Below are 22,357 nucleotides of genomic sequence, written 5' to 3'. Positions count from 1 at the left end.
TTTTTCTCAAAAAAAAAAAAAAAGTTTTATAAGGTGGAAGAGACAGGTCTACCCTTCCCAGGGGTTTGGGAGACTTGGCTGAGGTACCACAGGGTAGCAAGGTGGGCACCGCTGGTTAACCCATGGGCCAGAGGGTCCACAGAGGGTCTCCTGAGTATAGCACCAGGCCAGCACAGGGAAGGTGCCTGGAGGGACAGCTTGATGCTGGAAGTCATGACACCTGGACACTGGGTCACTGTCATCTGTTCCTGGGTAGAGACCTCTCTAGTGAGCAGATGGAGCCTCAGAAGTAACCAGTGCCTAACTGAGTGAGGGTGAGCAGGTCTGGACCTAGGCTCCCCTGTTCCCCAGAGGCCTACAGGGGTGAGGTGGGGCTGAAGCCAGCAAGGTGCACTGACAGGATATGAGTCTGCAGCTCTCCAGGGTGGACCACCATGGGCGAGAAGTTCTGGAACTGCACGGAGGTCTTGTTACCATAGAAGAGATACATGCGGCCTGCAGGGGTGAGGAGGGCTCCATTTAAGCTCTGGCCACCAGCCCGGCCAAGAACCCCTGCCAACCCTTCCCAAGGCCACCAGACACACCCAGGTTCTGCCGGAACTCAGACTTGACTCCGATCTGCAGCAGCTGGTTCTCGAACAGAACCCCACTGTTCTTGCACACAAACCTGGGCAGGGTAGGAGTCAGGACAGTGGGTCACGATGGCAGCTACACATCTGCACTGTGCCGGGCTCCCTACGCCCCTCCCCACTTCTCCCAGGACTCACTTATTCAGCAGTTCATCTGCTTCTGGGATGGGAGGGCCTATATCCTCAGGACCTGGGCTGGGGGAGAGGGAGGGGTGAAATGCCTAGGCACTTGGGGCCGCGGTAATGGGTGCAGGCAGGCACACTCTTAAGGGACAGAATCCAGAACTCACAGACCCAGCTTTCCCAGAGAACAGCAGATATAGGAGCAGGACCCTCCAGAGGACCCTGACTTGCACTGTCCTCTAACATATGGAACCCTGAAGCCCACCCTGGGGACATCCTCAGCCCTCCAACCCAAGGCCACCCCTTACTCAGCTGCTGGAGCTGGATCAGCCAGCAAAGCCATGGGGCTCTCAGGGGCAGGGGGCTCCAGCTCGCTGGGCCATCCAATCCCAGAGCAGATAGAGAAGACAGGCGTGGCAGGCAGCCAATTCCATAGAGGCAGCAAGAGAGCCAAGGAGAGACCAGAGAGGGCGAAGGAGAGAAGAGCGGGCTGAGATCCGGCTACAAAGGATGGACCTGGGGCAGGGGCAGCAGAGTCCAGAGCAGCCAGAGGGAGGCAGCAGGCAGGGCTGGCAGAGGATGGGGCAGGAGGGCCCTGGGGCCTCCAACACAGGGCAGGCGGGTACCTGAGAAAGGCCTCCTCGGGGGTGGGCCCCAGGCTGGGCTGTGCAGCAGGGCCATCGGAGAAGACGTCCACCAGGAGGTTCCTGGTGCTCGCAGGAGCCGGGGATGCGGCAGGAGGAGGGGCTGCCCGCAGCCCCAGGAGGTCGGCGGAGGGCGAGGGCGTCGACTGCAGCAAGGGGAGATGGTGGGGTGAGCCGAGGTGGAGGCTGAGAGACCCTGGGCAGGTACAGGCAGGTGCAGGGCTCACCACGGTGCTGGGGGTGGGCTCCACACCCCCGTTGATGTCGTTGCTGCTGACGTCCCTGCGGCCGTCGTCCAGGGCGCTGGCAGCCCCGGGGCCTTTCTTGCGCTTCAGCTTGGCCAGGATAGAGGACTCCCGCTCGGGGAACGGGGGCATCTCCTCCAGCACGGTGGCCTGAGGGCAGGCGGGCAGGAGTCAGGGGTACTCCGGGTCCCAGGGTAGGTTCTCCCAGGGATTAGGGCTGGGCTCTCACCAAGACGTCGGTGCTGGCCACAGAGCTGAGGGTGAGGTACTCCACCGCCCGCTGCTGCAGCTCCACGTCCGCGTTGCGCAGCTGGGAGCCAGCTCGTAGCACGCCCTGGATGGTGGCCTTGGTTTCAGGGAAGAGGTTGATGAACTTGATGTAGGTGGAGAGCAGCAGGGCGCGTGTGGCCACACTGCACAGGTGGAACTTGGAGTGCAGCAGAGAGAACTGCACAGGAGGGCTGTGGAAGGAGGCGGAGGGTCAGAAGACATGTCAGCAGAGAGGGCACCACCTCCATGGAGCCTTCCTGGGCCACACTCCCAAGGGCACCGTCTGTGGGACCGGGGTTATCACCCACATGGGGAGTTGGGGCAGATCCCTTAAGCCCCTAAGAGCTGTGCTTGACACCCTCAGAATGAGGCTCTCACCTGGAGCGTGGGTCCCCAGCAATCAGGTTCCCAAACTCCCCAAGGATGTAGCCACCGACCTTCACCATGTTCTCATGACAGGCTGGGGCCTGGAGAGCCTGGGAGCGAGGGGAAGGGTGAGAACAAGGGTGGGAAGCTGGGACCCTGCATTGTGCCCACTCAGCCCAGGGCAGGCACTGCTGAAACCCTCTGATTCTGCAGTGCACATGGGGCCACTTGTGGGAAGACCGAGGCATGGAGGGGGATGTGAGGAGCCCACACTGTCCGTGTGACTGAGTGTGACTGAGAAGTCCTCTACAGGTGTAGTCTGGACACTGTTCAGGAAGGCCCTGTAAATGCTGGGAGGTGGGGGTCTAGCTGGACAAAGTAGGGCACTTGGGAGTCCCAGAGGGTGTGAGCCTTGAGCACTACCTGGTCTGCCATGACATAAACAGCCGCCACACCAGGTTCTGTGGATGTGTGAGTGTGCCGGTGCGTGCCTGTGTGTGCACATGAAGGTCAGAAGAGGTCGTGTGTCTCTTCATCCGTTCTCCACCTTATTTGTTGAGACTGTCTGTTGCTGAACCTGGAGCTTCCATTTGGGCTAGACTGTCTGGCCAGTGCTCTCCCAGGATTGCCCTGGCTCTGCACCCAGTACTAGGGTTATGGACACAGTCACACCCAGCTTTTACCTGGGTGCTGGCAAACACTTTACCGGAGCTGTCTCCCAACCCTGCCACACTCTAGCTGCCCTCCCTGTCAAGATGACCAGAAGCCCTCGGAACCTATGAGCCAAAGTCAACCTTTCCTCCCTAAAGTTGTTTCTGTTGGATGTTTGCTCACAGTAATGCAAATGCACAGGGCATTCTTCTGGGCAGGAAGGGGAAAGCCCCCAAATCCAGACATGGACCAGCACACATGGGGGCAAAGCCTATACTTTGTGCCTTCCTCACATCAGGAATGCCCCAGGGCCTCGACCTAGAGCTGTCAAGGCATGGTGCTGAAGCAGGCTGCTGGCCTGCACTGACAGGGCACCCTGCCCAGCTGCCCTCGTTTGGCAGTTGAGTCCCATCATGGAGTCCTGAAGGGTGCTGACCTCAAACACAGTCTTGGCAGCATAGCCCTGGACATCGTCTCGGTTGGTGACGATCTGCAGCACACGGTACCACACCTCCTCACTCACGTAGTCGCCCGCGATGCGGATGAGGTTGAGGATGGTGTCCACATACCAACTGTAGTCCACAGCATACTTCTCAGCCAGGATGGCCACCTTTAGTACCTGTGGTAGGAAGGTGTGAGCACACAAGTATGCCCAGGGGAGGGTGAGTGCGGTGACTCACCTGGATCTGTGCTCACCACTGACCTCATCCTGACACCCAGGGGCCAGGTCAGGACTCCTGCTCAGACCCAGAGGTCCTAACTCTAGTTCTCCTCCCACAGACCCGGGGATCTCCCCAGCCTCCTCCCTCAGATACAAGATTCCAGATCCCAGCCTTCCTCCCTGAGACTCAGGGGTCCTCCCCAGCCTCCTCCCGCATACCTGATATCTTCACCTCAGACCCAGGGGTCCAGGGCTCAGCCTCCTCCCTCAGACCCAGGAGTCTAACCTGGACCCCTAAAGACTCACAATTTCTTCACGGATGGCATAGTCAGCTGTCTCCAGGTACCGCAACATCTCAGACACAATCTGCTTGGCATTGCTGCGGTCACACATGGCATAGAGGAGGTCAGCTGCCCGCTGCCTCACGCTGACATCCCGCTCAGTCTGAGAAGGAGAGCAGAGCCAAACTGAGATCTAAGCTGCACTGAACCAGTGCAGGGCCAAGGGCCTGGCTGCTCAGAGCCTGGCAGAGGGCCGCACCTTGAGGGCGTTGATGACAGTGTCTATGTGGGTCTTGACAGCCTCGTGGGAGAACTCGGAGCTGGCCAGAGTGCACATACTCTCCAGAGCCAGGTAGCGCAGATTGGTCTCCCGGTGCTGCAGGAACTGGCCCAGTTGGTTGCAGGCACGAACCAGGAGGTTGGGCTCACTGTGCAGCACAGGCGAAGGGCGGCAGGGACAGATGGAGACAGGGCATGAGGTGGACCATTGCACAGCTAAGGATCCAGATCCTCACTTCTGCCTCTTGTTCTGACCCTCCTAGGAACTGGGACATCTGGGCTCATAAGCCCAAATAAGGAAAGACAGGCACTGTGGTGGGGACACAGCTCAGTGGGAGAGCTCTTGTCCAGCACATGAGAGCTCTTCCCAGCACGTTTGTGGCTCTGACTTCAATCCCCAGTATGTGGGGGATTGTGGGAATACCAACCCACACAGTATGCAGCAATTCTGCATATGGAGAAGAGTCTTAGCATCAGCCTCACAGGTAAAACCGCACCTCCTTCTCTTCCTAGCAAGAAGTTGAGGCAGTCCTTCCTTCCTCCCTCAGACCCAGGGGTCTGACCCCAGCCTCCTCCCTCAGACCCAGGGGTCCTCCCCAGACTCCTCCCTCAGACCCAGGGGTCCTCCCCAGCCTCCTCCCTCAGACCCAGGGGTCCTCCCCAGCCTCCTCCCTCAGACCTAGGGGTCCAGACCCCAGCCTCCTCCCTCAGACCCAGAGGTCCTCCCCAGCCTTCTCCTTCAAGCCTTGCCCCTGTGGACCTCCCCACCCTCCTGCCAGAGGCACCTGTCATAGTGGATGATGAGACTGATGGTCTCAAAGAGGATGGCATTCTTGGCGTTGGAGTGCTGCACCTTCTTGGACTTGGGAGGCTCCTGGGCCTTGTTGAGCACGGTCTCCAGACACTCCACTAGCCGCCCTTTCACAGCTGCATCCTCTGGGAAGGGGAGGATGCGCGGGCTGAGCTCTCTACTGCACGTGGTCCCTGCAGTCTGCAGCCCTACCCCAGCTCTCCCTCCATGGGAGCCTGGCTGCCTCTGTGCCCTGAAGCCCTGGGCTGGGCCTCAGCTTTCTAAGACACAGCACCCACCTCCAGATCTGGGATCTCACCCCACTCTGCATGGACTCCATTGGGACAACTGAGCCTCCACTCTTGGGAGCCTCAGTTTCCCCCTGCAGCACTGTTGTGCCTTAGGTTTTTCCCAGAAGTAAAGAAACTTCCAGAACCTTCCCCAGAGCTACTCCAAGTCCAGGCCTTCCCTATCAGTGCCCAGCAGGGAGCTGACCTCAACTACCAGCCCAGAAAGCCACTGCACACTAACTGGCTGCCAGAGGCTTTGTGTTCAACAGAAAGAAAATCAATCAGATTCCCGGAACCCCACTGCTGTGACAGAAGGATGCCAGCCAGATCCCAGTCCACATTTGCACAGAGCCACTGCCAGGCATTCTGTCAAAAATGTCCCTGTGTCTATCAGGAAATTCATGGATAGAGGAATGAGCCAGGACACCCCAAGGCTATCTGCCAAATCTAGGCGCACACCACAAGAGAAGCCTCTTGGCTCCTCTAAAAACAGGCTTTTCTGTGTATGTGTACAGTAGGAAGAATGTGCATGGCACACCCGAGGCCTTGGGTCCGATCCCTAGCACTGTCAATGGCAACAATAAAAAAGTAGCTGAGCCTATGACACAGGACTGTTATCCCAGCACTGGGGAGCCAGGGGAAGGAGCATCAGGAGTTCAAGACCAGCCCAGGGGTCTTTTTCAAAGAAAAAAAAAAGAGACCAAAGAAATGGCAAATCTAATTTAACGTGTGGTCCTAGATTGTGCTGTGGAATGTGTGCTACATATGTGTCTCACTATGTAGCCCAGGCTGGCCTGGAACCTGAGATCCTCCTGCCTCAGCCTCCCACATGGCTGGGTTGACAAGGGTGCATCACTGCACACAGCAACACCCAACTGAGATGTGGCGGAAAAGCTGCTGCTGTGAAGGAAAACGTCCATGGCTTAGAAATGTCTGGTAAGAGGTGCTAAAACAGGACATCTAAACTTTATCTTTCTCTTTTGAAAAAGATTTTTATTTTTAATTGTGTGTGTGTGAGTGTCTGTGCACATGAGTGCTAGTGTCCAGGGAGGCCAGAGGCATTAATTAGATCCCCCCAGAGCTGGTGCCTAATGTGATTGCTGGGAACTGAACCATCCTCTGGAAGAGCAGCAAGTGCTCTTAACCACTGAGCAATCTCTCCAGTCCACTTTTTTTGGGTCTTCCTTGTGTGTATGTGTGTGGTATATGTGTGTCCTGATCTCATTTCCACAGCAGTAGGGCGGGTAGCTGGAAAACTCCAGGCCCCTATGGGCTAGTTCTGGGTACACATGAAAAGTACACTACTGAGACTGCAGCTTCCCTTCCAGGGTCTGTCACTTTCTCTGAATTTCATGACTGTGGAATTCCTACTTCCTGGAGGGATGCGGAGGGGGGAGAGCCCTGATCCTTGTTCACCACCTGCTTGGGCAGACTTTGCACAGATGTTTATTCTTTCACATCCAGTTCATTTCCCTCTCCACTGTCAGCTGTGAGATGTTTGTGGTTCCCCCACTGATATTGCTTCTCTTGCACATATGCCCAGCCACAGATTCCGGTATGAATGCCAGCTCTTTGCTCAAAAGTTTTCTAAATAAATGGATGAAGCATTTGTGCTTCCAGGTGACAGTTTGTGCTGTTGTGAGAAGAGGGGATGTAACACAATGTGGTGATTGTTAACTTTTCTCCCATGCAAGGAAAGGTCTTGCGTGTGTGATAAATGCCACCAGCCTTTGAGATCAGGGGGCGAAGGGTGCTAAGCTGGGTAAGTTTTTTTTCCTGTTGATGATGCCTTTAACTATATTATATCTCCATGCCTAGATTTGTCTTTTTTTATTCTCCTTTACTTAACCCATTTTAACCTTTGTTTTTCTCAATTTCCTATTTTCCAAAATGTATTTGCAGGTCGTTACCACTATGTACACTGTACACAGTTTGATTTTGATGGTGATTTGAATTGTTTCTTAATGTAGGTGGGCAGGATTTTGGGTTGAATATGGGCATTCTGGCCACATTCTCCTGATGCATGTAATGGAAATTCTCCTTACTGAAATTTCCAATTGGTAAAAAAAACAAAACAAAACAAAACAGAAAACTATTGCCAGGCGTGGTGGCGCACACCTTTAATCCCAGCACTTGGGAGGCAGAAGCAGGCTGATCTTTGTGAGTTCGAGGCCAGCCTGGTCTATATAGTGGGTTTCAGGACAGTTGAGGCTACAAAAAAAAAAAAAAAAAAAAAAAAAAAAAAAAAAAAAAACCAACAAAAAAACCCCCACTAGAAATCTATGGGCAACAGTCCACCACATCTGGAAACAGGACAGCACAAGACAGGGCTCCTCCAGAGCAGGACTACATGCAACCAGGGATGTGCCAAGGGCCACGGGACAAGACTTGTCACTGGCTTCACGAGCTGGGAAGGGCCTCTGGCGTCAAGTACGTTACAGGCTCAGTTACAGAGATGCACATGGCAGGTTCATGTACAGACATGCCACCACATCCAAGTAGGCATGGAGACATGTCCAAATAAATCAACATGCATTCACATACCTGATTACATATACAGACACACATACATGCAGATATATGTATGCACACTAGCAGCCATGCATGCAGACACATGCACATACCCCAGGCATGCATGTAGACATGCATACATTGATATATGCAGGCACAGGGCTGTGGAGACTCAGGGCCATCCCTTGGTGCTCAGCTCATGGGGACCGTCAACAGACTGACACCCATGGCCTTCCAAACACTTCAGCACAAGATCCAAAACCAGCCCATGACTGTGCAGCCATGAAACAGAAGCTGTCAGGGTCCAATACAGGGACAGACCCTGATCCCACAGGAAAGGGAGGTTCAGAGCACAGACTGGGCAGGGCTCTACCATACCTTGCTACCCCCAGGCCCTGTCTGCACCCCACAGATCTTTGCTTTTCCCTGTCTATGTTGGGTGGGTGTAGACAGGCCCTGCCCAGCACCTGCTCACTGCAGTGGTGGCAGTGGGCAGGTCTCTAACTGACATGAGCCCGGGAACTGCAGCCTGACCATGGTGGCAACACTGGGCCAGCTCTGTGCTCCCAGTCTTGAGGTCCCCCTCTGTACTGCAGGTGAGGTAACTAGCCCTTCCCCAGGATTGGAGAGAGCTGTGAGCAGGCTGGCCCACAGCCAGGTCTATCCATGGACACCAGGTATGCAGGGCAGGGCACCAGGCTGCCCCTCATCCTGCATGGCCCCCTGGGGTCTGGAGCTGCAGGCTGGTTCAGGGCAAGTGGGGACCTGGATGCAGGCACTTCAGGGGCCTCACCTGGCGGGGGGTAGCACTGCAGCAGCCGCAGCAGCTTCACCGAGAGCCAGGGCGCAGGGACAAAGTAATAGGTATAGTCCTGCAGGTCTGTGGAGGCTGAGGAGACAATCTGCAGGAGGACAGGTGGTGAGGTGGAGGGCCGGTCCTGTGCAGAGCTCAGCTTGCCTCCAGAGCACCCCGCAGAGCCAGGGTTGGGAGAAGGGAGACAGGTGTGGAGTGAGTGGTATGGCCTCAGAGTACGACGGGAACTCAGCCTGAGGCTGATGGATCTGTCTCTATCTGTTCTCTCCCTCTCTTTTGAGATGTTTTTTCTGGGCAGTTCAAGCTGGTCTCAAACTCAAGATCCTTCTGCCTAAGCCTCCTGAGTACTTGCTTTGTGTCCCAGCATGTGGCTCAGACTTTTCCAAGTAGCGCCAGTGCCCACAGGGCCGAGGCCTCCCCTAGTTCCCTGTGAGTCTGAGGCCAGAGCCTCCCTTGACTCAGAGCCTCTGAGCCTCCTAGGCCTCACCCGCTCCATGAGCTCTCAGCACACTGGCAGGGGCTGGTCTAACCCTTCCTGGGTCCCTGAGGATATAGGCCAAAAAGAGGTCTTGACAGTCAGAGGGCTGTGTGGCTGTTGCTCGTACAGGAGCCTCCTACTCAATCTTGGAAACCTTTCTCTAGGAGCTTCCCACAGGCTGCGCCAGCATCATGGGGTGGGAGCTCATTGTGCACTGTCTCCTCATCTGCCTCCTCATGCCCAGCCTGGCACTGAGCACACTCAGTGTGAGGAATGAGGAGCCTGGGGAGGGAATGAATTCGGGCGACAGTGCCCCCTCCCCCCATGCTCCCAGCCCCTTCTTGTCCCCCAGGGAGCACTCTGTTGAGGTCAAAGTCACCATCTGGGTCACAGACCCCTAGAAGCTCCCCTGGCTCCAGGGCTGGGCTAGGGCCTCCTCTGAGGAGTCCATGCTGAGCTCCCTCTATGCACAAGCCCCCTTTCTGTGGCAGTCTGCAACTGAGTAATCCACCCCCCGCCCCCAAGCAGGCCAGGGCCCTGGAGGTCTTACTCAGACAGAGGAGGCTCAGGGGTTTCTGAGGACAGGAGTGAAGGTGAGAAACTGAAAGAAGGCCATGAAGACCGAGGACGGCCCAGAGGACACAGACCAAAGAGGAGGGAGGGCTAGGGTTGGGGTGACGGTCACCAGGGCGGCTCTGTTTCCGGGGTGCTTGGAGGTTGCAGGCCCTGCTTGGTGGGATCAGCATTGTGCCTCTTCCATATGCAGGAAGCCTGCGGCCACACAGGCAGGAAGCATAAAGCCTGGATGCAGCCAGCAGAGGCCAGCCTTGTAACCACAGGCTGACTGCCTCTCAGGGACAGGGCACAAGGTGTCACGGCCCAGGGAGGCCAGCAGTCCCCTCCCCCGGCGCCCCACAGCCACCTGACACCACACTCACCCGGCTCAGGCGGGACACCGCCAGGGAGATGCAGGTCTTGAAGTCATCCGGGTTCTTCTTGCAGAGACAAGTTATGAGGCTAACGGCGGCTGTGACCACACCCTGTGGGGGGCAGAGGGGTGGGAGGCTCCAGCTCAGAGGCAGAGCAGGGGTGCAAGTCCCAGGACTCCATGGCAGGGGTCTGGGTATGCACAGGCATGGCTGTGTTTCTGGGGTGGGGTAAAGACACCCCATGGCCTTGGGGGTCTGGTGTGTGGGGTGTCACTGGGAAGGTCCTGGCACCTGGGTGAGGCACCTGGGGGGGGCACTGAGAATCCTGGGCAGGGGTCAGGTCTTTGCTGGGGCTCTCTGGTGTGAGAAACTGGCAGGATTTTTGGAGGGGCTAGGACAGAGATGGGAGCAGAATGTCTGGCGGCCAGGGAGATGCCAAGGGAGGACAGCTGGGCAGTGAATGAGGCTGGGGCAGAGTCAGAGTGTGGGTTGGAAAGTCAGCATAGAGGTCCGTGGTATCAGGGGAGTCCAGACAGGAGCTTCAGATACCTGGGGGTGGGCTGGCTGGGGACAGCTGGTGGGGTGGGCTGGCTGGGGGCGGGGCAGCTGGGCTCCTCACCATGTGCTGGTCATTGAGCAGGTGCACCACGCGTGCCGTCCACTCGCCCATGGGCACCAGGTCAGGCGAGGCCTTGTAAAGCCGCAGCAGACACAAGGCTGCGCTCTGCTTCACACTGTCCATGCTGTCCCTGTGGGGACATCACTGGAAGGTCAGGGCTGCAGAGACCTTATGCACCTGCCTCCTGTCTGGCTGTCACAGAAGAACTCTAATGCACCCGGATGCTGTCCTGCCCACCCCTGGGACTCATCATTTCTTCACGTGCAAAGCAGCTGGCCAGGCCAAGCAAAATGCACAGCCTTGCTCTGCCCTGCATGCCTCTGCTGGGCACCTGTGCACCCAGCCCGCTGTTGGGTTTTAGATAGACTGGCAGGCAGACGCACTGGCACAAATGGTTTCTTTCCTTTTTTTTCTGTCTTTTTGAGACAGGGTCTCCCTGTAGCCCCAGCTGGCCTAGAACTCACTATGTAGACCAGGCTGGCCTTGAACTCACAGAGATCCTCCTGGCTCTGCCTCCCTCCTAAGTACTGGGATTAAAGGCGTACGCCACCATGTCTGGCCTTAAAAATGTTTTCTTAGGAACCTTGCCTTCCACCCAGACTCCAAGCCAAGGATAAAACAACTCAAAACTGGAAGGGTGGGAAACAGTCCTCCCTGGAGCCTCAGGCCCAACCTGGCCTATGCCAGCATTTCAGGCTGACAACTCCAGACTTCCAGCACTACAGACAACCAGGATCTCAAGGCCGGCTTGAACATCTGATCCTCCTGCCACCACCCACCCCATGCCGGGGCTGCAGGTGCACACCACAATGCCCCATTTACGCAACACTGAGGGTGGAACTCAGGGCTTTGCACACTAGGCAAACCCTGTACCAGCTGAGCTATATTCTAACACTCTGGCTTTCTTTTTTTTCTTTTTCCAAGGACTTATCATTTGTTTGTTACTTTTTAAAATTATTATTTTTATTTTATGTGTATGAGTGTATTGCTTACATGTATGTAAGTGCACCAGTGTCGTGCAATGCCCACTGAGGTCAGAAGAGGGTGTCTGATCCCCTGGAACTGGAGTTACAGATGGTCGTTAACCACCATGTGGGTGCTGGGAACTGAACTCGTGTTCTCTGAAAGAGCAGCCTGTGTTCTTAACAGCTGAGCCATCTCTTCAGCCCCGAGGCTTTTTGTTTTTTAAAGACAGGGTCTCACCACCCTCCACACATGGCTTTATGTGGTGCTGGGGGTTGGAATGGGATTCATGTATCTGAGCCAGCCAGCTTGGGTCTATTAACTCTTGAGTGGAGGAGGGAGATGCCCTCGTCTGTCTCATCCATTTGCTGGTCGGAACTGCAAAGCTGGACTGGACAGGAGAGAAACAGTACGGCGTGGCTACACGACAGAGACCACGGTTCTGCTTGGGTCAGAATGTAAGCTGCACACAGACACACAACCAGGCAGGAAAGACGAACACAACAGTGGCCTAGACCGACTGCACTCAAGGGAACGGGGGAGAGATGTAACTAGGCTTTCTCTTTACAAGAGATGTAATAAGCTGGAGCAAGTGGCACATGCCTGCCATCCCAGCACTAGGGCAGTTGAGCCAGGAAGAGTGTAAGCTAAGGGAAGCCTGGGCTACAGAGTGAGTTCAAGGTCAGCCCTGAGCAATTGAGCAAGACCTTTTTTAAAAATAGAATATAACACCCGAGCATGGTGGCACACGCCTTTAATCCCAGCACTTGGGAGGCAGAGGTAGGCGAATCTCTGTGAGTTCCAGGCCAGCTGGGGCTACAGGGAGACCCTGTCTCAAAAAAAAAAAAAAAAAAAAAAATAGAATAGAAAGTGAGAGGAGGGGCAAGAGAGATGGCTGCTCTTGCAGAGGAACCAGCACCCACATGACAGATAATACCCGTCTGTAACTCCCGTTTCAGGGGATCCAAAGCCCTCCTCTGGCCTCCACAGGCACTGCACACACACGGTACACTTACATGTAGACAGAACAACTATACGCATAAAATAGAAACAAATTAAAAAAACTAAAATGCCATTGATCACCTAACAGTTGAAATGGCACCAAACAGAACTGTTTGATACAGGGTTGCCACAGCCCTTGCTTGGTTTGTTGAGTTCAGAGTGAAGTGCAGTAGGATGAACAATGCCCGGGCTGACTGTGAGGAGGAGACAGATGCTGAACTCTTTGTCAGGCATGTGGTGCATGGCCTTTGGTCCCAGCACTTGGGAAGAAGAGGCAGGTAGGTCTCTGTGAGTTTGAGACCAGCCTGGTCTACACAGTGAGTTAAGAGCACTTACTGCTCAGGACCCAAGTTTGGATCCCAGCACAGATGGCAGGCAGCTCACAACCACCTGCAATTCCAGTTCCTGGGGATCTGTTGTCTCTTTTGGCTTCTGTGGGCACTGCACTCATGTGCACATACATGTACACAGACACATAATTAGAAACAAGTCTTGGGGCTGGGCGTGGTGGTCCACACCTTTAATCCCAGCACTTGGGAGGCAGAGGCAGGTGGATCTTTGTGAGTTCAAGGCCAGCCTGGTCTACATAGTGAGTTCCAGGACAGCTGGGGCTACAGGGAGACCCTGTCTCAAAAAGACAAAAAAAAAAAAAAAAGAAACAAGTCTTGCCAGATGTGGTGGCACACACTTTTATTCCCAGCACTTGGGAAGCAGAGGCAGGCAGATCTCTGTGAGTTCGAGGCCAGTCTGGTCATAGTGAGTTCCAGGCCAGCTGTGGCTACAGGGAGACCCTGTCTCAAAAAGACAAAAAAAAACAAAACAAAACCCAAGTCTCAAAAGACAAGAGAAAAGTACAAAACATACTCATTTTCCAATCTTTATGCTCTAATCCCATTGTGACCACAGTCATTTCTCCTGCTCTCCCTCATGGGGTCTTGCGCCTGTGCTTATGTGGGTTTGGTTTGGTTGGGTTTGGTTTGAGACAAGGTTTCACGTAGTCATCTGGCTGCACACTCACAGCAATCCTCTTGCTTCTGGCACATGACTGTTGAAACCATAGTGAGGTCTGCCATGTCTGGCCTCTCCTCCTCGAGATGGGGTCTCACTGTGCTGCCAAGATTGTCTGAGAACTGGGCTACAGCACGGAAGACAGGCCAACCGGCAAAGCGCATGTCTTCCAAGCACGAGGACTTGAATTTGATCTCCAGAGCCACAGCTTAAAAAGCCAGGTACAGGAGCTGGAGCCGGCTCAGTGGTGAGGGGCACTTACCACTCTTGCAGAGGACCCGAGTTTGGTTCCCCAAACCCACACTGGATGGCTCACAACTGCCTGTAGCTTCAGTTCCAGGGGATCCAACGCCCCCTCTGGCCTCTATGGGTACTTGCACACTCACACAGGCACATACATACACAGCAAATTTAAAAATACAGAAAAAAAAAAAATAGCCGGGCATGGTGGTGCACGCCTTTAATCCCAGCACTCAGGAGGCAGAGGCAGGCGGATCTCTGTGAGTTCGAGGCCAGCCTGTACTACATAGTGAGTTCCAGGATAGCTGGGGCTACAGGGAGACCCTGTCTCAAAAAGACCAAAAAAAACCACTAAATAAATAAAATCTTAAAAAGCAGCCAGCTGCAACCCTCCCACTGGGGAGGCGGACACTTGGAGCTCACTGGCCAGCCAGCCTAGCCTCAATCAGCAAGTTCCAGGTCCCAGTGAGGGACCCTGTCCCCAAAGAGGGACAGCAACTGAGGAACACAGATTGTTCTCTGGCACATACACATACATGCACACAAACACATACACACACATACATGTGCACATCCACGATCACATGCACACATACTACATACTAACATCCATATACACACAAACAGGGAACTCCTGGTCTTGTGACCCTCCTGCCTCAGCCTTCTACCGCTGGGACAGCAGGTGCTCAGCCTTGCCTGGTTTGCATCATTCCAGGGTGAACTTAGGGATATCAGGACAACCTAGGCAGGATGAAAACAGGCTGCAGCTGGGCACGGTGTCGGACATGATATATGCCTATAATCTCATCACTCAGGAGGTGGAGGGAAGAAGATCACACATGAGTTCAAGGCCAGTCTGGGCTACAACTGCCTCAAAACAAAACAAAAGCAGGCTGGCAGTCGGCCTAGGGTTGCTCTGTGCCAAGGACTGAGACAGGTAACTTTGCACACCGCCCTATTTCTAGGTCACCCACACTTTGATGTGTGGCTTCCTACAGCCTCTGCTTAGACAAGCTTTCCTTTGCTCCCCAAGGCGGCAGGCCTCCCAAACCAAAACCTAGCCCCTCCCAATCCCAAAAGGCCTTGGAAACCCATTAGTCCCCTGCTCAGCCTGTCCTGGCCAGCTGCTTCCAGCTGGGCCCATGTGAGCCTGGCCTTCTGGCTCATCTGTCAACCAGCATTATCTTGCTCTTCTAGCCACACCGACTAGAAGACTAGAAGTCCTTTATTTATTCTCTCTCTCTCTCTCTCTCTCTCTCTCTCTCTCTCTCTCTCTCTCCTCTCTTTCTCGGTCTTTTTGAGACAGGTCCCTGTAGCCCCAGATGGCCTAGAACTCTCTGTGTAGACCAGGCTGGCCTCAAACTCACAGAAATCCACCTGCCTCTGCCTCCAAACCCCTGACTTCAATGCTTCTTGAATAAATGAGACAAGATGCTTGGTGAGGAAGGGGCCTCACACCCTCAAGTTGGCCTAGTGACTCAGACAACCACAGGACTGCCTCCAGAGCCACCGTCTAAAATGCGGTGCTGACCCCACAGCCAAACTGGAAGAGCTCAGGCAGTGCCAAAACCTCTCTGGGCCTAAAGAAGGTGGCATCTCATCTACCCTGGCTGCCCCTGCTCTCATACCCAGTGCCTTACCCGGCCACCAGGATGCGGGGGATGTCTGCAGCAAAGGCCTCGCCCATCTCTCGGCTGCCCACATTGGCGATGCAGTGCAAAGCCAGGCACATGAAAGTGGGGTTGCGGCTGGCCAGGTCATTCTTGATGGCGTTGTTGATGAGCCGGATCAGCTCTGAGTTTGAATTCACCAGGACTGAGATGAACAGGTACCCCTAAAAGGCAGAGAAGACAGCTGGGAGCCCGTGTCTGAGAGACCCTGGATACTGGCATAGGCAGGGCTAGAGCTCCAGCTCTCCTCCCTTAGCCCAGGAGATCTAGACTCTGGTCCCTCTCCCTCAGACTTCTAGCTCTCCTTCCCCAGGCCCAAGGGTCCAGACCCTGGCTTCCTCCTTCAGACCCATGGCATCACCCAGCCTCCTCCCCTTGACTGGGGTCCACCCTGGCCTCCCCTCTCTGATGATAGGGTTGGGGTGGCCTCCCCCCTTGCTCACTATCTGTTTCTCTGTGTACTTGTTGGAGCTCAACAGGTTCACAGCTTCCATGTGACCGAAGTCGATGTCATGGCCGAGCAGGAAGATGAACAGCAGCTTACACACGTATTTTTTCTTACTGTAGCCGTCCAAGGCCTTGTCCCCTGGGGTAGAGGAAGGAGGAAAGGTGAGCCACATGAGGAAGGCTCTCACAATCCCCGGAGCCTCAGCTCCCTCCTCCCTCCCTCCGAGCCTGCCTTTGAACTTGGAGCGGATGTTGGCCAGTTCTTTGTTGATCCTCTTGATCTCAGCCTCCTTGCTTTTGCCTGTGGACAGAGGGCAGGGCATGTGAGGGCCTCACGCCCACTCCCCACGCATGGGGTCCCTTCCACTGGAGCTTGCTAATCTCTATTTAGGTAGCAGCCAGCAGCATAGTTGTGGGCTAGCCTCGACTTCCACCTTTCTCCCTCTTCCCAGTGGCACTAGGGTTGATTTTTGAGGGGTCTGGATGCCTACCAGGGGGCCCCCAGTCCCCTCCCTGACCCTACAGCAGAACTGTGACCAATGAATGACTGAAGAGTTACACCCCTTTAGCCCCAGCCTCCCCCCAATTCCATCTCCTGGGCAACATGAAGCCAGGATAGTGACCTCCCAGTGCCCACTCCCCTTGTCCATCCTTTAGGTCGAGCTCACCCCACCTGTGTGTCTGTGTTGTTCCTACACCTCTGCTGTGACAGCATACCTCCCCCTGTGGACCCAGATAGGGGCGCCCCATGCCCCACATACCCTGTTCTGCATGCGGCCTTGGTTCTGGCCACCCTCACTACACCTGGAGTCCCCAAGGCCACACCTCTAGACTCCACCCTTCACTTAGTGCCTCCAAACAGAACCTGGGGGCTCCCTTGCTCAGGGAACCTTCAGAGTGCAACCCTGCAGAGCAGCTCCATTGTCACTCCACAGACATAGGTGTTCTTGCTCAGGCTCCGAGGCAGCCCCCCCTCAGCCTCCCTGCTTCCTTCCTATCCCTATACTCTGGGCTATGAGACACTAGCTGTGCTCTTGGCCTGGGCCACCTCCTGTCACCTTCCCATCAATTGGGTCTCAGCTCCTGCCTCCTCCTCAGTGAGGCCTATCTTGCTCACAGCTGTACAAGCAGTTCATCATGATCATCATATCATCATCATCACCACCACCACCACCATCACCACCACCACCATCACCATCATCACCATCATCACCACCACCACCATCACTATCACCACCACCACGTAATGGTGATGGTAGACCACACCTTTAATCCCAGCATTTGGGAGGCAGAGGTAGGCAGATCTCTGTGAGGTTGAAAGGAACTGGTCTACATAGTGAATGCCAGTCCAGCTGGGGCTACAGGAAGACCCTGTCTCAAAGAACCCTGCCCCCAAAAAATATGGGAGAGAATGTTAAGATACTGGCCACATCTTAAAATTACAGTATTTTGGGTATGCTGGGTTACATAAATATATTACTAAAATTAATTTTAGTAAAGTGTTTTCTGAGGACCTGGTTCAGCTCTCCAGCACCCATGTAAATATCCAGGCATGGAGGCACACAACTGTAACTCCAGCACTGGGGAGATGGACAGGAAGATCACTGTGGCTTGGTGGCCAGCTAATCTAGCTGAATCCTAAGTCCCAAGTTCAGCAAGACCCTCTTTTCATAAATAAGATGGAGAGTGACTGAGGAAGGAACCAAGGTCAATCTCTGGCTTCCAAGCACATGTATGCACACACACAACACATAAAAAGAACAAAGTAAAAGACTGGAGAGATGACTCAGTGGTTAAGAATGTTTGCTGCTCTTGCAGAGGACTTGGGTTCAGTTCCCAGCACCCAGGTTGGGTAGCTTACAACCGTCTATAACTCTTAATTCCAGGAGATTTGACTCCCTCTTCTGGGCTAAGGGGGAATCAGGCATGTATGTGGTACACATACATACATGCAAACAAAACATTCATACACATCAAAAGAGAATAAGAGAAAATAATACAAATTTTGAGCACTTCTTTCTACTTAAGAAACATGTAGCTACTGGGCAAGTCATGCTAGCAGTGGTGGCTACTTGCCTGTGTCCCAGCCCTGGGCAGGATCCTCCAGAAAAGGGAGGATCAGTCTGTCCCCTGGGCAGAGCCTCCCCAACCTAGGGCTCAGTGAAGTACCAGGAAGGTGGTACAGACCTGACATCCTAGCTTTTTGTTTTTTGAGACAGGGTCTCATGTAGCCCAGGCTAGCTTTAAACTAGCTATGCGGCTGAGGATACCCTGAACTTCTGGTCCTTCTGATTCTAACTCCCTAGAGCTGGGACCACAGATGAACATATCACACCCAGTTCATGTAGTGCTGGGGATGGAGCCCAGGGCTTCAAGCATGCCAGGTGAACACCCAACTCATGGGGCTATATCCCCAGCCTCTGCCCATTTTGGGGGGAGGCTAAGGCAGATGGATTTAGAGTTCAAGGTCAGTCTGAGCAGCTTACTGAGACCCTGTCTCAAAATAAAGAGTGAGCTAGATGTGGTGGTGTACTCCTTTAATCCTAGCACTTGGGAGGCAGGGGCAGGAAGATCTCTTATGAATTCAAGGCCAGCCTGGTCTACATAGTGAGTTCTAGGCCAGCCAGGGCTCATAGTTAAACGCTGCCTCAAAAATAAATAAATAAAATAAAAAGTGAAAAAGAAGAGATGTATGTGCCAACATCTTAGTGTTAGTAGCAAAAGCAATGAGTCTTTCTGCAAGGAACAATATATTCTAAAATGAAATGGAGATCTTTTTTCTATATGAATTCAACTGTGAACCTAAAAATTTACAGCCACTTTTGAAAGAGGTGCATCTTAGCTCTGGAAATTGTTATTTAATATCTCAATGCTGTTGTAATGAAATGCTTCTTCTAATTATATGGTTATTAAATAAATATGATAAAAAATAATTAGTAGATGTGAAAAACATTACCATTGAAATCTACCTATCCATGCTCAGATTCCAAGGAGCTCAGAACGTAACCAACTGTCACTAGTAATAATCAGATATATAGAGATTAGAAACGCATGTGCAAACATCTTAATGTCAATTGCATTGAAAATGAATTTTTCTGCATGAAACTGTATTTTAATAATGAAATGGAGATCTTTTTTAAAGGCTAAAAAACTCATTCAATTTTATGTCTTACAGGGCTTATACTGAGTTCAATATTGTATAACTGTAATAATTCAACTATAAACCTAAAAATTTACAGCCAATTTTGAAAAAGATGCATCTTAGTTCAGAAAATTGTTATTGAATATGTCAATGCTGTTGTAACGAAATGCTTCATCTAAGTATGTGGTTATTAAATAACTAACTGGGAAAAAATTTAAAAAAAGTGAAAAAGAGGGATGTCACTTTGTTGGCAGAGCATTTGCCTACAATGCACAAAGGCCTGAACTTAGTCCAATACCACATAAACTGCAGGTGTGGTGGTTCAAACCTGCAATCCCAGCACTGGGGGAAAAGACCACCTCAGGTGTGGAGGCAGAAGGGTTATCATGAGTTCTAGGCTATCCTCAGTACAGATCAAGTTAGAGGCCAGCATAGGACACACGAAGAAAGAGACAGGCAGGAAGGCCTTTGGCAGGGCAGTGGTCCATCCTGGCCCCAGGAAGGGGATGAAGGATGCAGCCAGGGTGGGAGGGCTCAGGCCCAATCCCCAAGGCTATTGCTTTGAGGGCCTGTGGCCAGGTCCATGCAGGTGTCTTAGGGGCCCCTAATGCAGGCACACTGGCATACTCCTGTCCCCAGGACTCCTGACCTGGTGGTGGTAGGTCAGGGCTCATCAGCCACACCTGAAAGAGAGGGGCTGCCTGGGCTCCACTGGGGCCAGGAGAGGGGATATTTGAGGAGGACCTGGAGAGATGAGGGGGGTTCAGCCAGGTCACCAGCCAGGGATGGGCCTGAGCCTGAGCAGGGAGCGTCCATGAGGACAGGGAGTGTCCATGAGGACAGGGAATGCCCCTGAGGACAGTGCCTCCCTCAGGGGCAGGGCAGGCTGGTGACCAGTGTGCAGGCTCGCTTCTATTTCTGCCCTAGCATGACCACTCAGTCCTGTCATTCCTCTCTGAAAGTTATTCCATAGGGACCAGAAAGGCCACACGTCTGGTACACGGACCAGGTACCTCACTCAAGAGCTGCCTGACAGCCAGGTGTGGTGGCACACACCCAGGATCCAGCCAGGTAGCTCTGCAGCAGTGAACACGAGGCCGTGTGTCAAGCAGAGAGGGTGAGAGCGCACAGCTAAGGTTGTCCTCTGACCACTACACATGTGCTGTCATGTGTTGTGTCTTCCCATATGGTAGAAGACAACTGAGGAAGACACTGGCTACCAACCCGTCCTATACGCACACGATGTACTTAAGAGTAGACTTAGACATATGCACAGATCTATGTACATGTATTGCTTTCTTTTGGATTTTTTTGTTTGTTTTTTTTTTGAGACAGGGTCTCCCTGTAGCCCCAGCTGGCCTGGAACTCACTATGTAGACCATGCTGGCCTTGAACTCAAGAGAGATCCACCTGCCTCAGCCTCCTGAGTGCTGGATTAAAGGCGTGCGCCACCACACCAGCTTCTGTTCTTTTTGAAACAGGGTTTCACTCTGCAGCAGGCTGGCCGCCAGTGACAATATTCTTACACCAACCTCAAAAGTGATGGGACAGGGCTGGAGAGATGGCTTAGAGGTTAAGAACACTGACTGTTCTTGCAGAAGACCGGGGTTCGAACTCCAGCACCCACCTGGCAGCTAACAACTGTCTGTAACTCCAGTTCTAGGAGATCCGACAGCCTCTTCTGTCCTCCGTGGGAATTGCACGATACGGGTGCATTTACCTACATGCAGGCAATACATGCATACACATAAAAATAATAAGCCGGGCGTGGTGGCACACACCTTTAATCCCAGCACTCGGGAGGCAGAGGCAGGCAGATCACTGTGAGTTCAAAGCCAGCCTGGCCTACATAGTTCCAGGACAGCTGGGGCTACAGGGAGACCCTGTCTCAAAAAGACCAAAAAAAATTTTTTTTAATTAAAAAAAATTATTGTGCATGTTGCAAGGGGCTGGAGGTAAGCCCTCCCCTCACTGGGGGAGTCTAGGCAGGGCTCTACCCCTGAGCCACACCCCAGCCCCTCACTGGGGGATCCTAGGCAGGGTCTCTACCACTGAGCCATACCCCAGCCCCTCACTGGGGGAGTCTAGGCAGGGCTCTACCGCTGAGCCACACCCCAGTCCCTCACTGGGGGATCCTAGGCAGGCTCTACACTGCTGAGCTATATCCTCAATCCCAGACACAATTTTTGGGTAGATATTTTGGGTCTCTAGCTGGTTGAATCCACAAATACAGAGAGCCATCTATATATACGTGTGTATTTCTTTAGTTTTTAAAAGGTTCCATATCCATGAACGTGGCTCCTACATAACTGATATATTCTATCAAAAAGAAGTGAGGGAAGAGGGAGAGATAGCTCAGCAGTTAAGAATACTGGCTGCTATCACAGACCAGGTTCAGTTCCCAGCACCCATATGGCAGCTCACATTGTCTGTAACTCCAGCTTCATGAGATCCAACCCTCCCTGCTGGCCTTCGTATGCATGTATGTATGCATGCACATACATACATGCAGGCAAAACACTTTTTTTTTTTTTGAGGAACCCAGAGAGAAACAGAAAGACTGAGTCTGCAAAAGAGAAAGCCCAAGCCAAGCCTGCCATCACAGCTATTTGAGAGGCTGAGGACAAGGCAAGAGATCAAGGCCAGAAACTGAGTGCAACTCTGTCTCAAAATCGAGTAGAGGGCTGGGGCTGGGCGTAATCCTTGCAGCGTGGAACCCCAGCACTCAGAAGGCTGAGGCAGGCGGGACTGATATACACTCTAGTTAACTTGGGATACAGAGTGATACTGTCTCAAAAGCTGATAAAGGGCTAGGGGTGTGGTTCAGTAGGTAGAGCGCTCGCCTAACACCCAGGAAGTTCTGGATGTTCCCCAGCCCCATAAAAACCGGTCCAGCACACCTGTAATCCTAGCACTCTGGAAGTGGAGGCAGGAGGATCAAGAATTCAAGGTCATCTGTGGCTACATAACAAGTTTGTAACTAGACTGGGCTACATGAAACCCTGCCTCAAAAACCAAGAAGAGGGCTGGGGGTGTGGCTTAGGGGGGTCCGTTCCCCAGCATCAATGAGTCCGTCCCTGTACTGAAAAAAAGAAATGCAAAAAGCGGAGCCTTGGCATGGACCCCCGGGAAGTGGCCAGCCTAGGGGCCTAGGACAGAGCACTGGGCCACTGGGGGGCTGTGCACTGGATGAAGGACACAGGCATGCCCTAGACAGACTAGGCCACTAGGCCACAGCTTGCCCATGCAGCACTTGGGGCAGCTGGTGATGCAGTGAGTGAGAACACTGTCACAGACAGCATGCA

At 53.3% G+C, this 22,357-nt stretch overlaps 1 protein-coding gene across 3 annotated transcripts in view; it reads right to left on the bottom strand.

Annotated features, from left to right (window-relative positions):
• Positions 1 to 22,357, bottom strand: part of Ap2a1 (adaptor related protein complex 2 subunit alpha 1) — a 30,317-nt gene that overhangs the window by 1,904 nt on the left and 6,056 nt on the right. For 2 of the 3 annotated variants that reach the window (XM_008845094.2, XM_029569395.1), the window contains 18 exons: positions 16,143 to 16,211; positions 15,907 to 16,049; positions 15,434 to 15,627; positions 10,581 to 10,710; positions 9,971 to 10,072; positions 8,534 to 8,642; positions 4,935 to 5,085; positions 4,130 to 4,298; positions 3,896 to 4,033; positions 3,365 to 3,547; positions 2,290 to 2,387; positions 1,871 to 2,102; positions 1,624 to 1,791; positions 1,379 to 1,542; positions 1,061 to 1,126; positions 768 to 824; positions 585 to 667; positions 406 to 495 (listed from right to left, as the gene is read on the bottom strand). In XM_008845094.2, the coding sequence (XP_008843316.1) occupies positions 406 to 495; positions 585 to 667; positions 768 to 824; positions 1,061 to 1,126; positions 1,379 to 1,542; positions 1,624 to 1,791; positions 1,871 to 2,102; positions 2,290 to 2,387; positions 3,365 to 3,547; positions 3,896 to 4,033; positions 4,130 to 4,298; positions 4,935 to 5,085; positions 8,534 to 8,642; positions 9,971 to 10,072; positions 10,581 to 10,710; positions 15,434 to 15,627; positions 15,907 to 16,049; positions 16,143 to 16,211 (2,346 nt within the window). The remainder of the gene's footprint in view (positions 1 to 405; positions 496 to 584; positions 668 to 767; positions 825 to 1,060; positions 1,127 to 1,378; positions 1,543 to 1,623; positions 1,792 to 1,870; positions 2,103 to 2,289; positions 2,388 to 3,364; positions 3,548 to 3,895; positions 4,034 to 4,129; positions 4,299 to 4,934; positions 5,086 to 8,533; positions 8,643 to 9,970; positions 10,073 to 10,580; positions 10,711 to 15,433; positions 15,628 to 15,906; positions 16,050 to 16,142; positions 16,212 to 22,357) is intronic. The other variant, XM_008845095.3, reaches the window with a different exon arrangement.

Source organism: Nannospalax galili, unplaced genomic scaffold (genome assembly GCF_000622305.1).
Source record: "Nannospalax galili isolate Female #2095 unplaced genomic scaffold, S.galili_v1.0 scaffold960, whole genome shotgun sequence".
NCBI classification, from domain to species: Eukaryota; Metazoa; Chordata; class Mammalia; order Rodentia; family Spalacidae; genus Nannospalax; species Nannospalax galili.
Note: the sequence above shows the minus strand (reverse complement) of the source record. Positions and strands in the feature narration are given on the sequence as shown.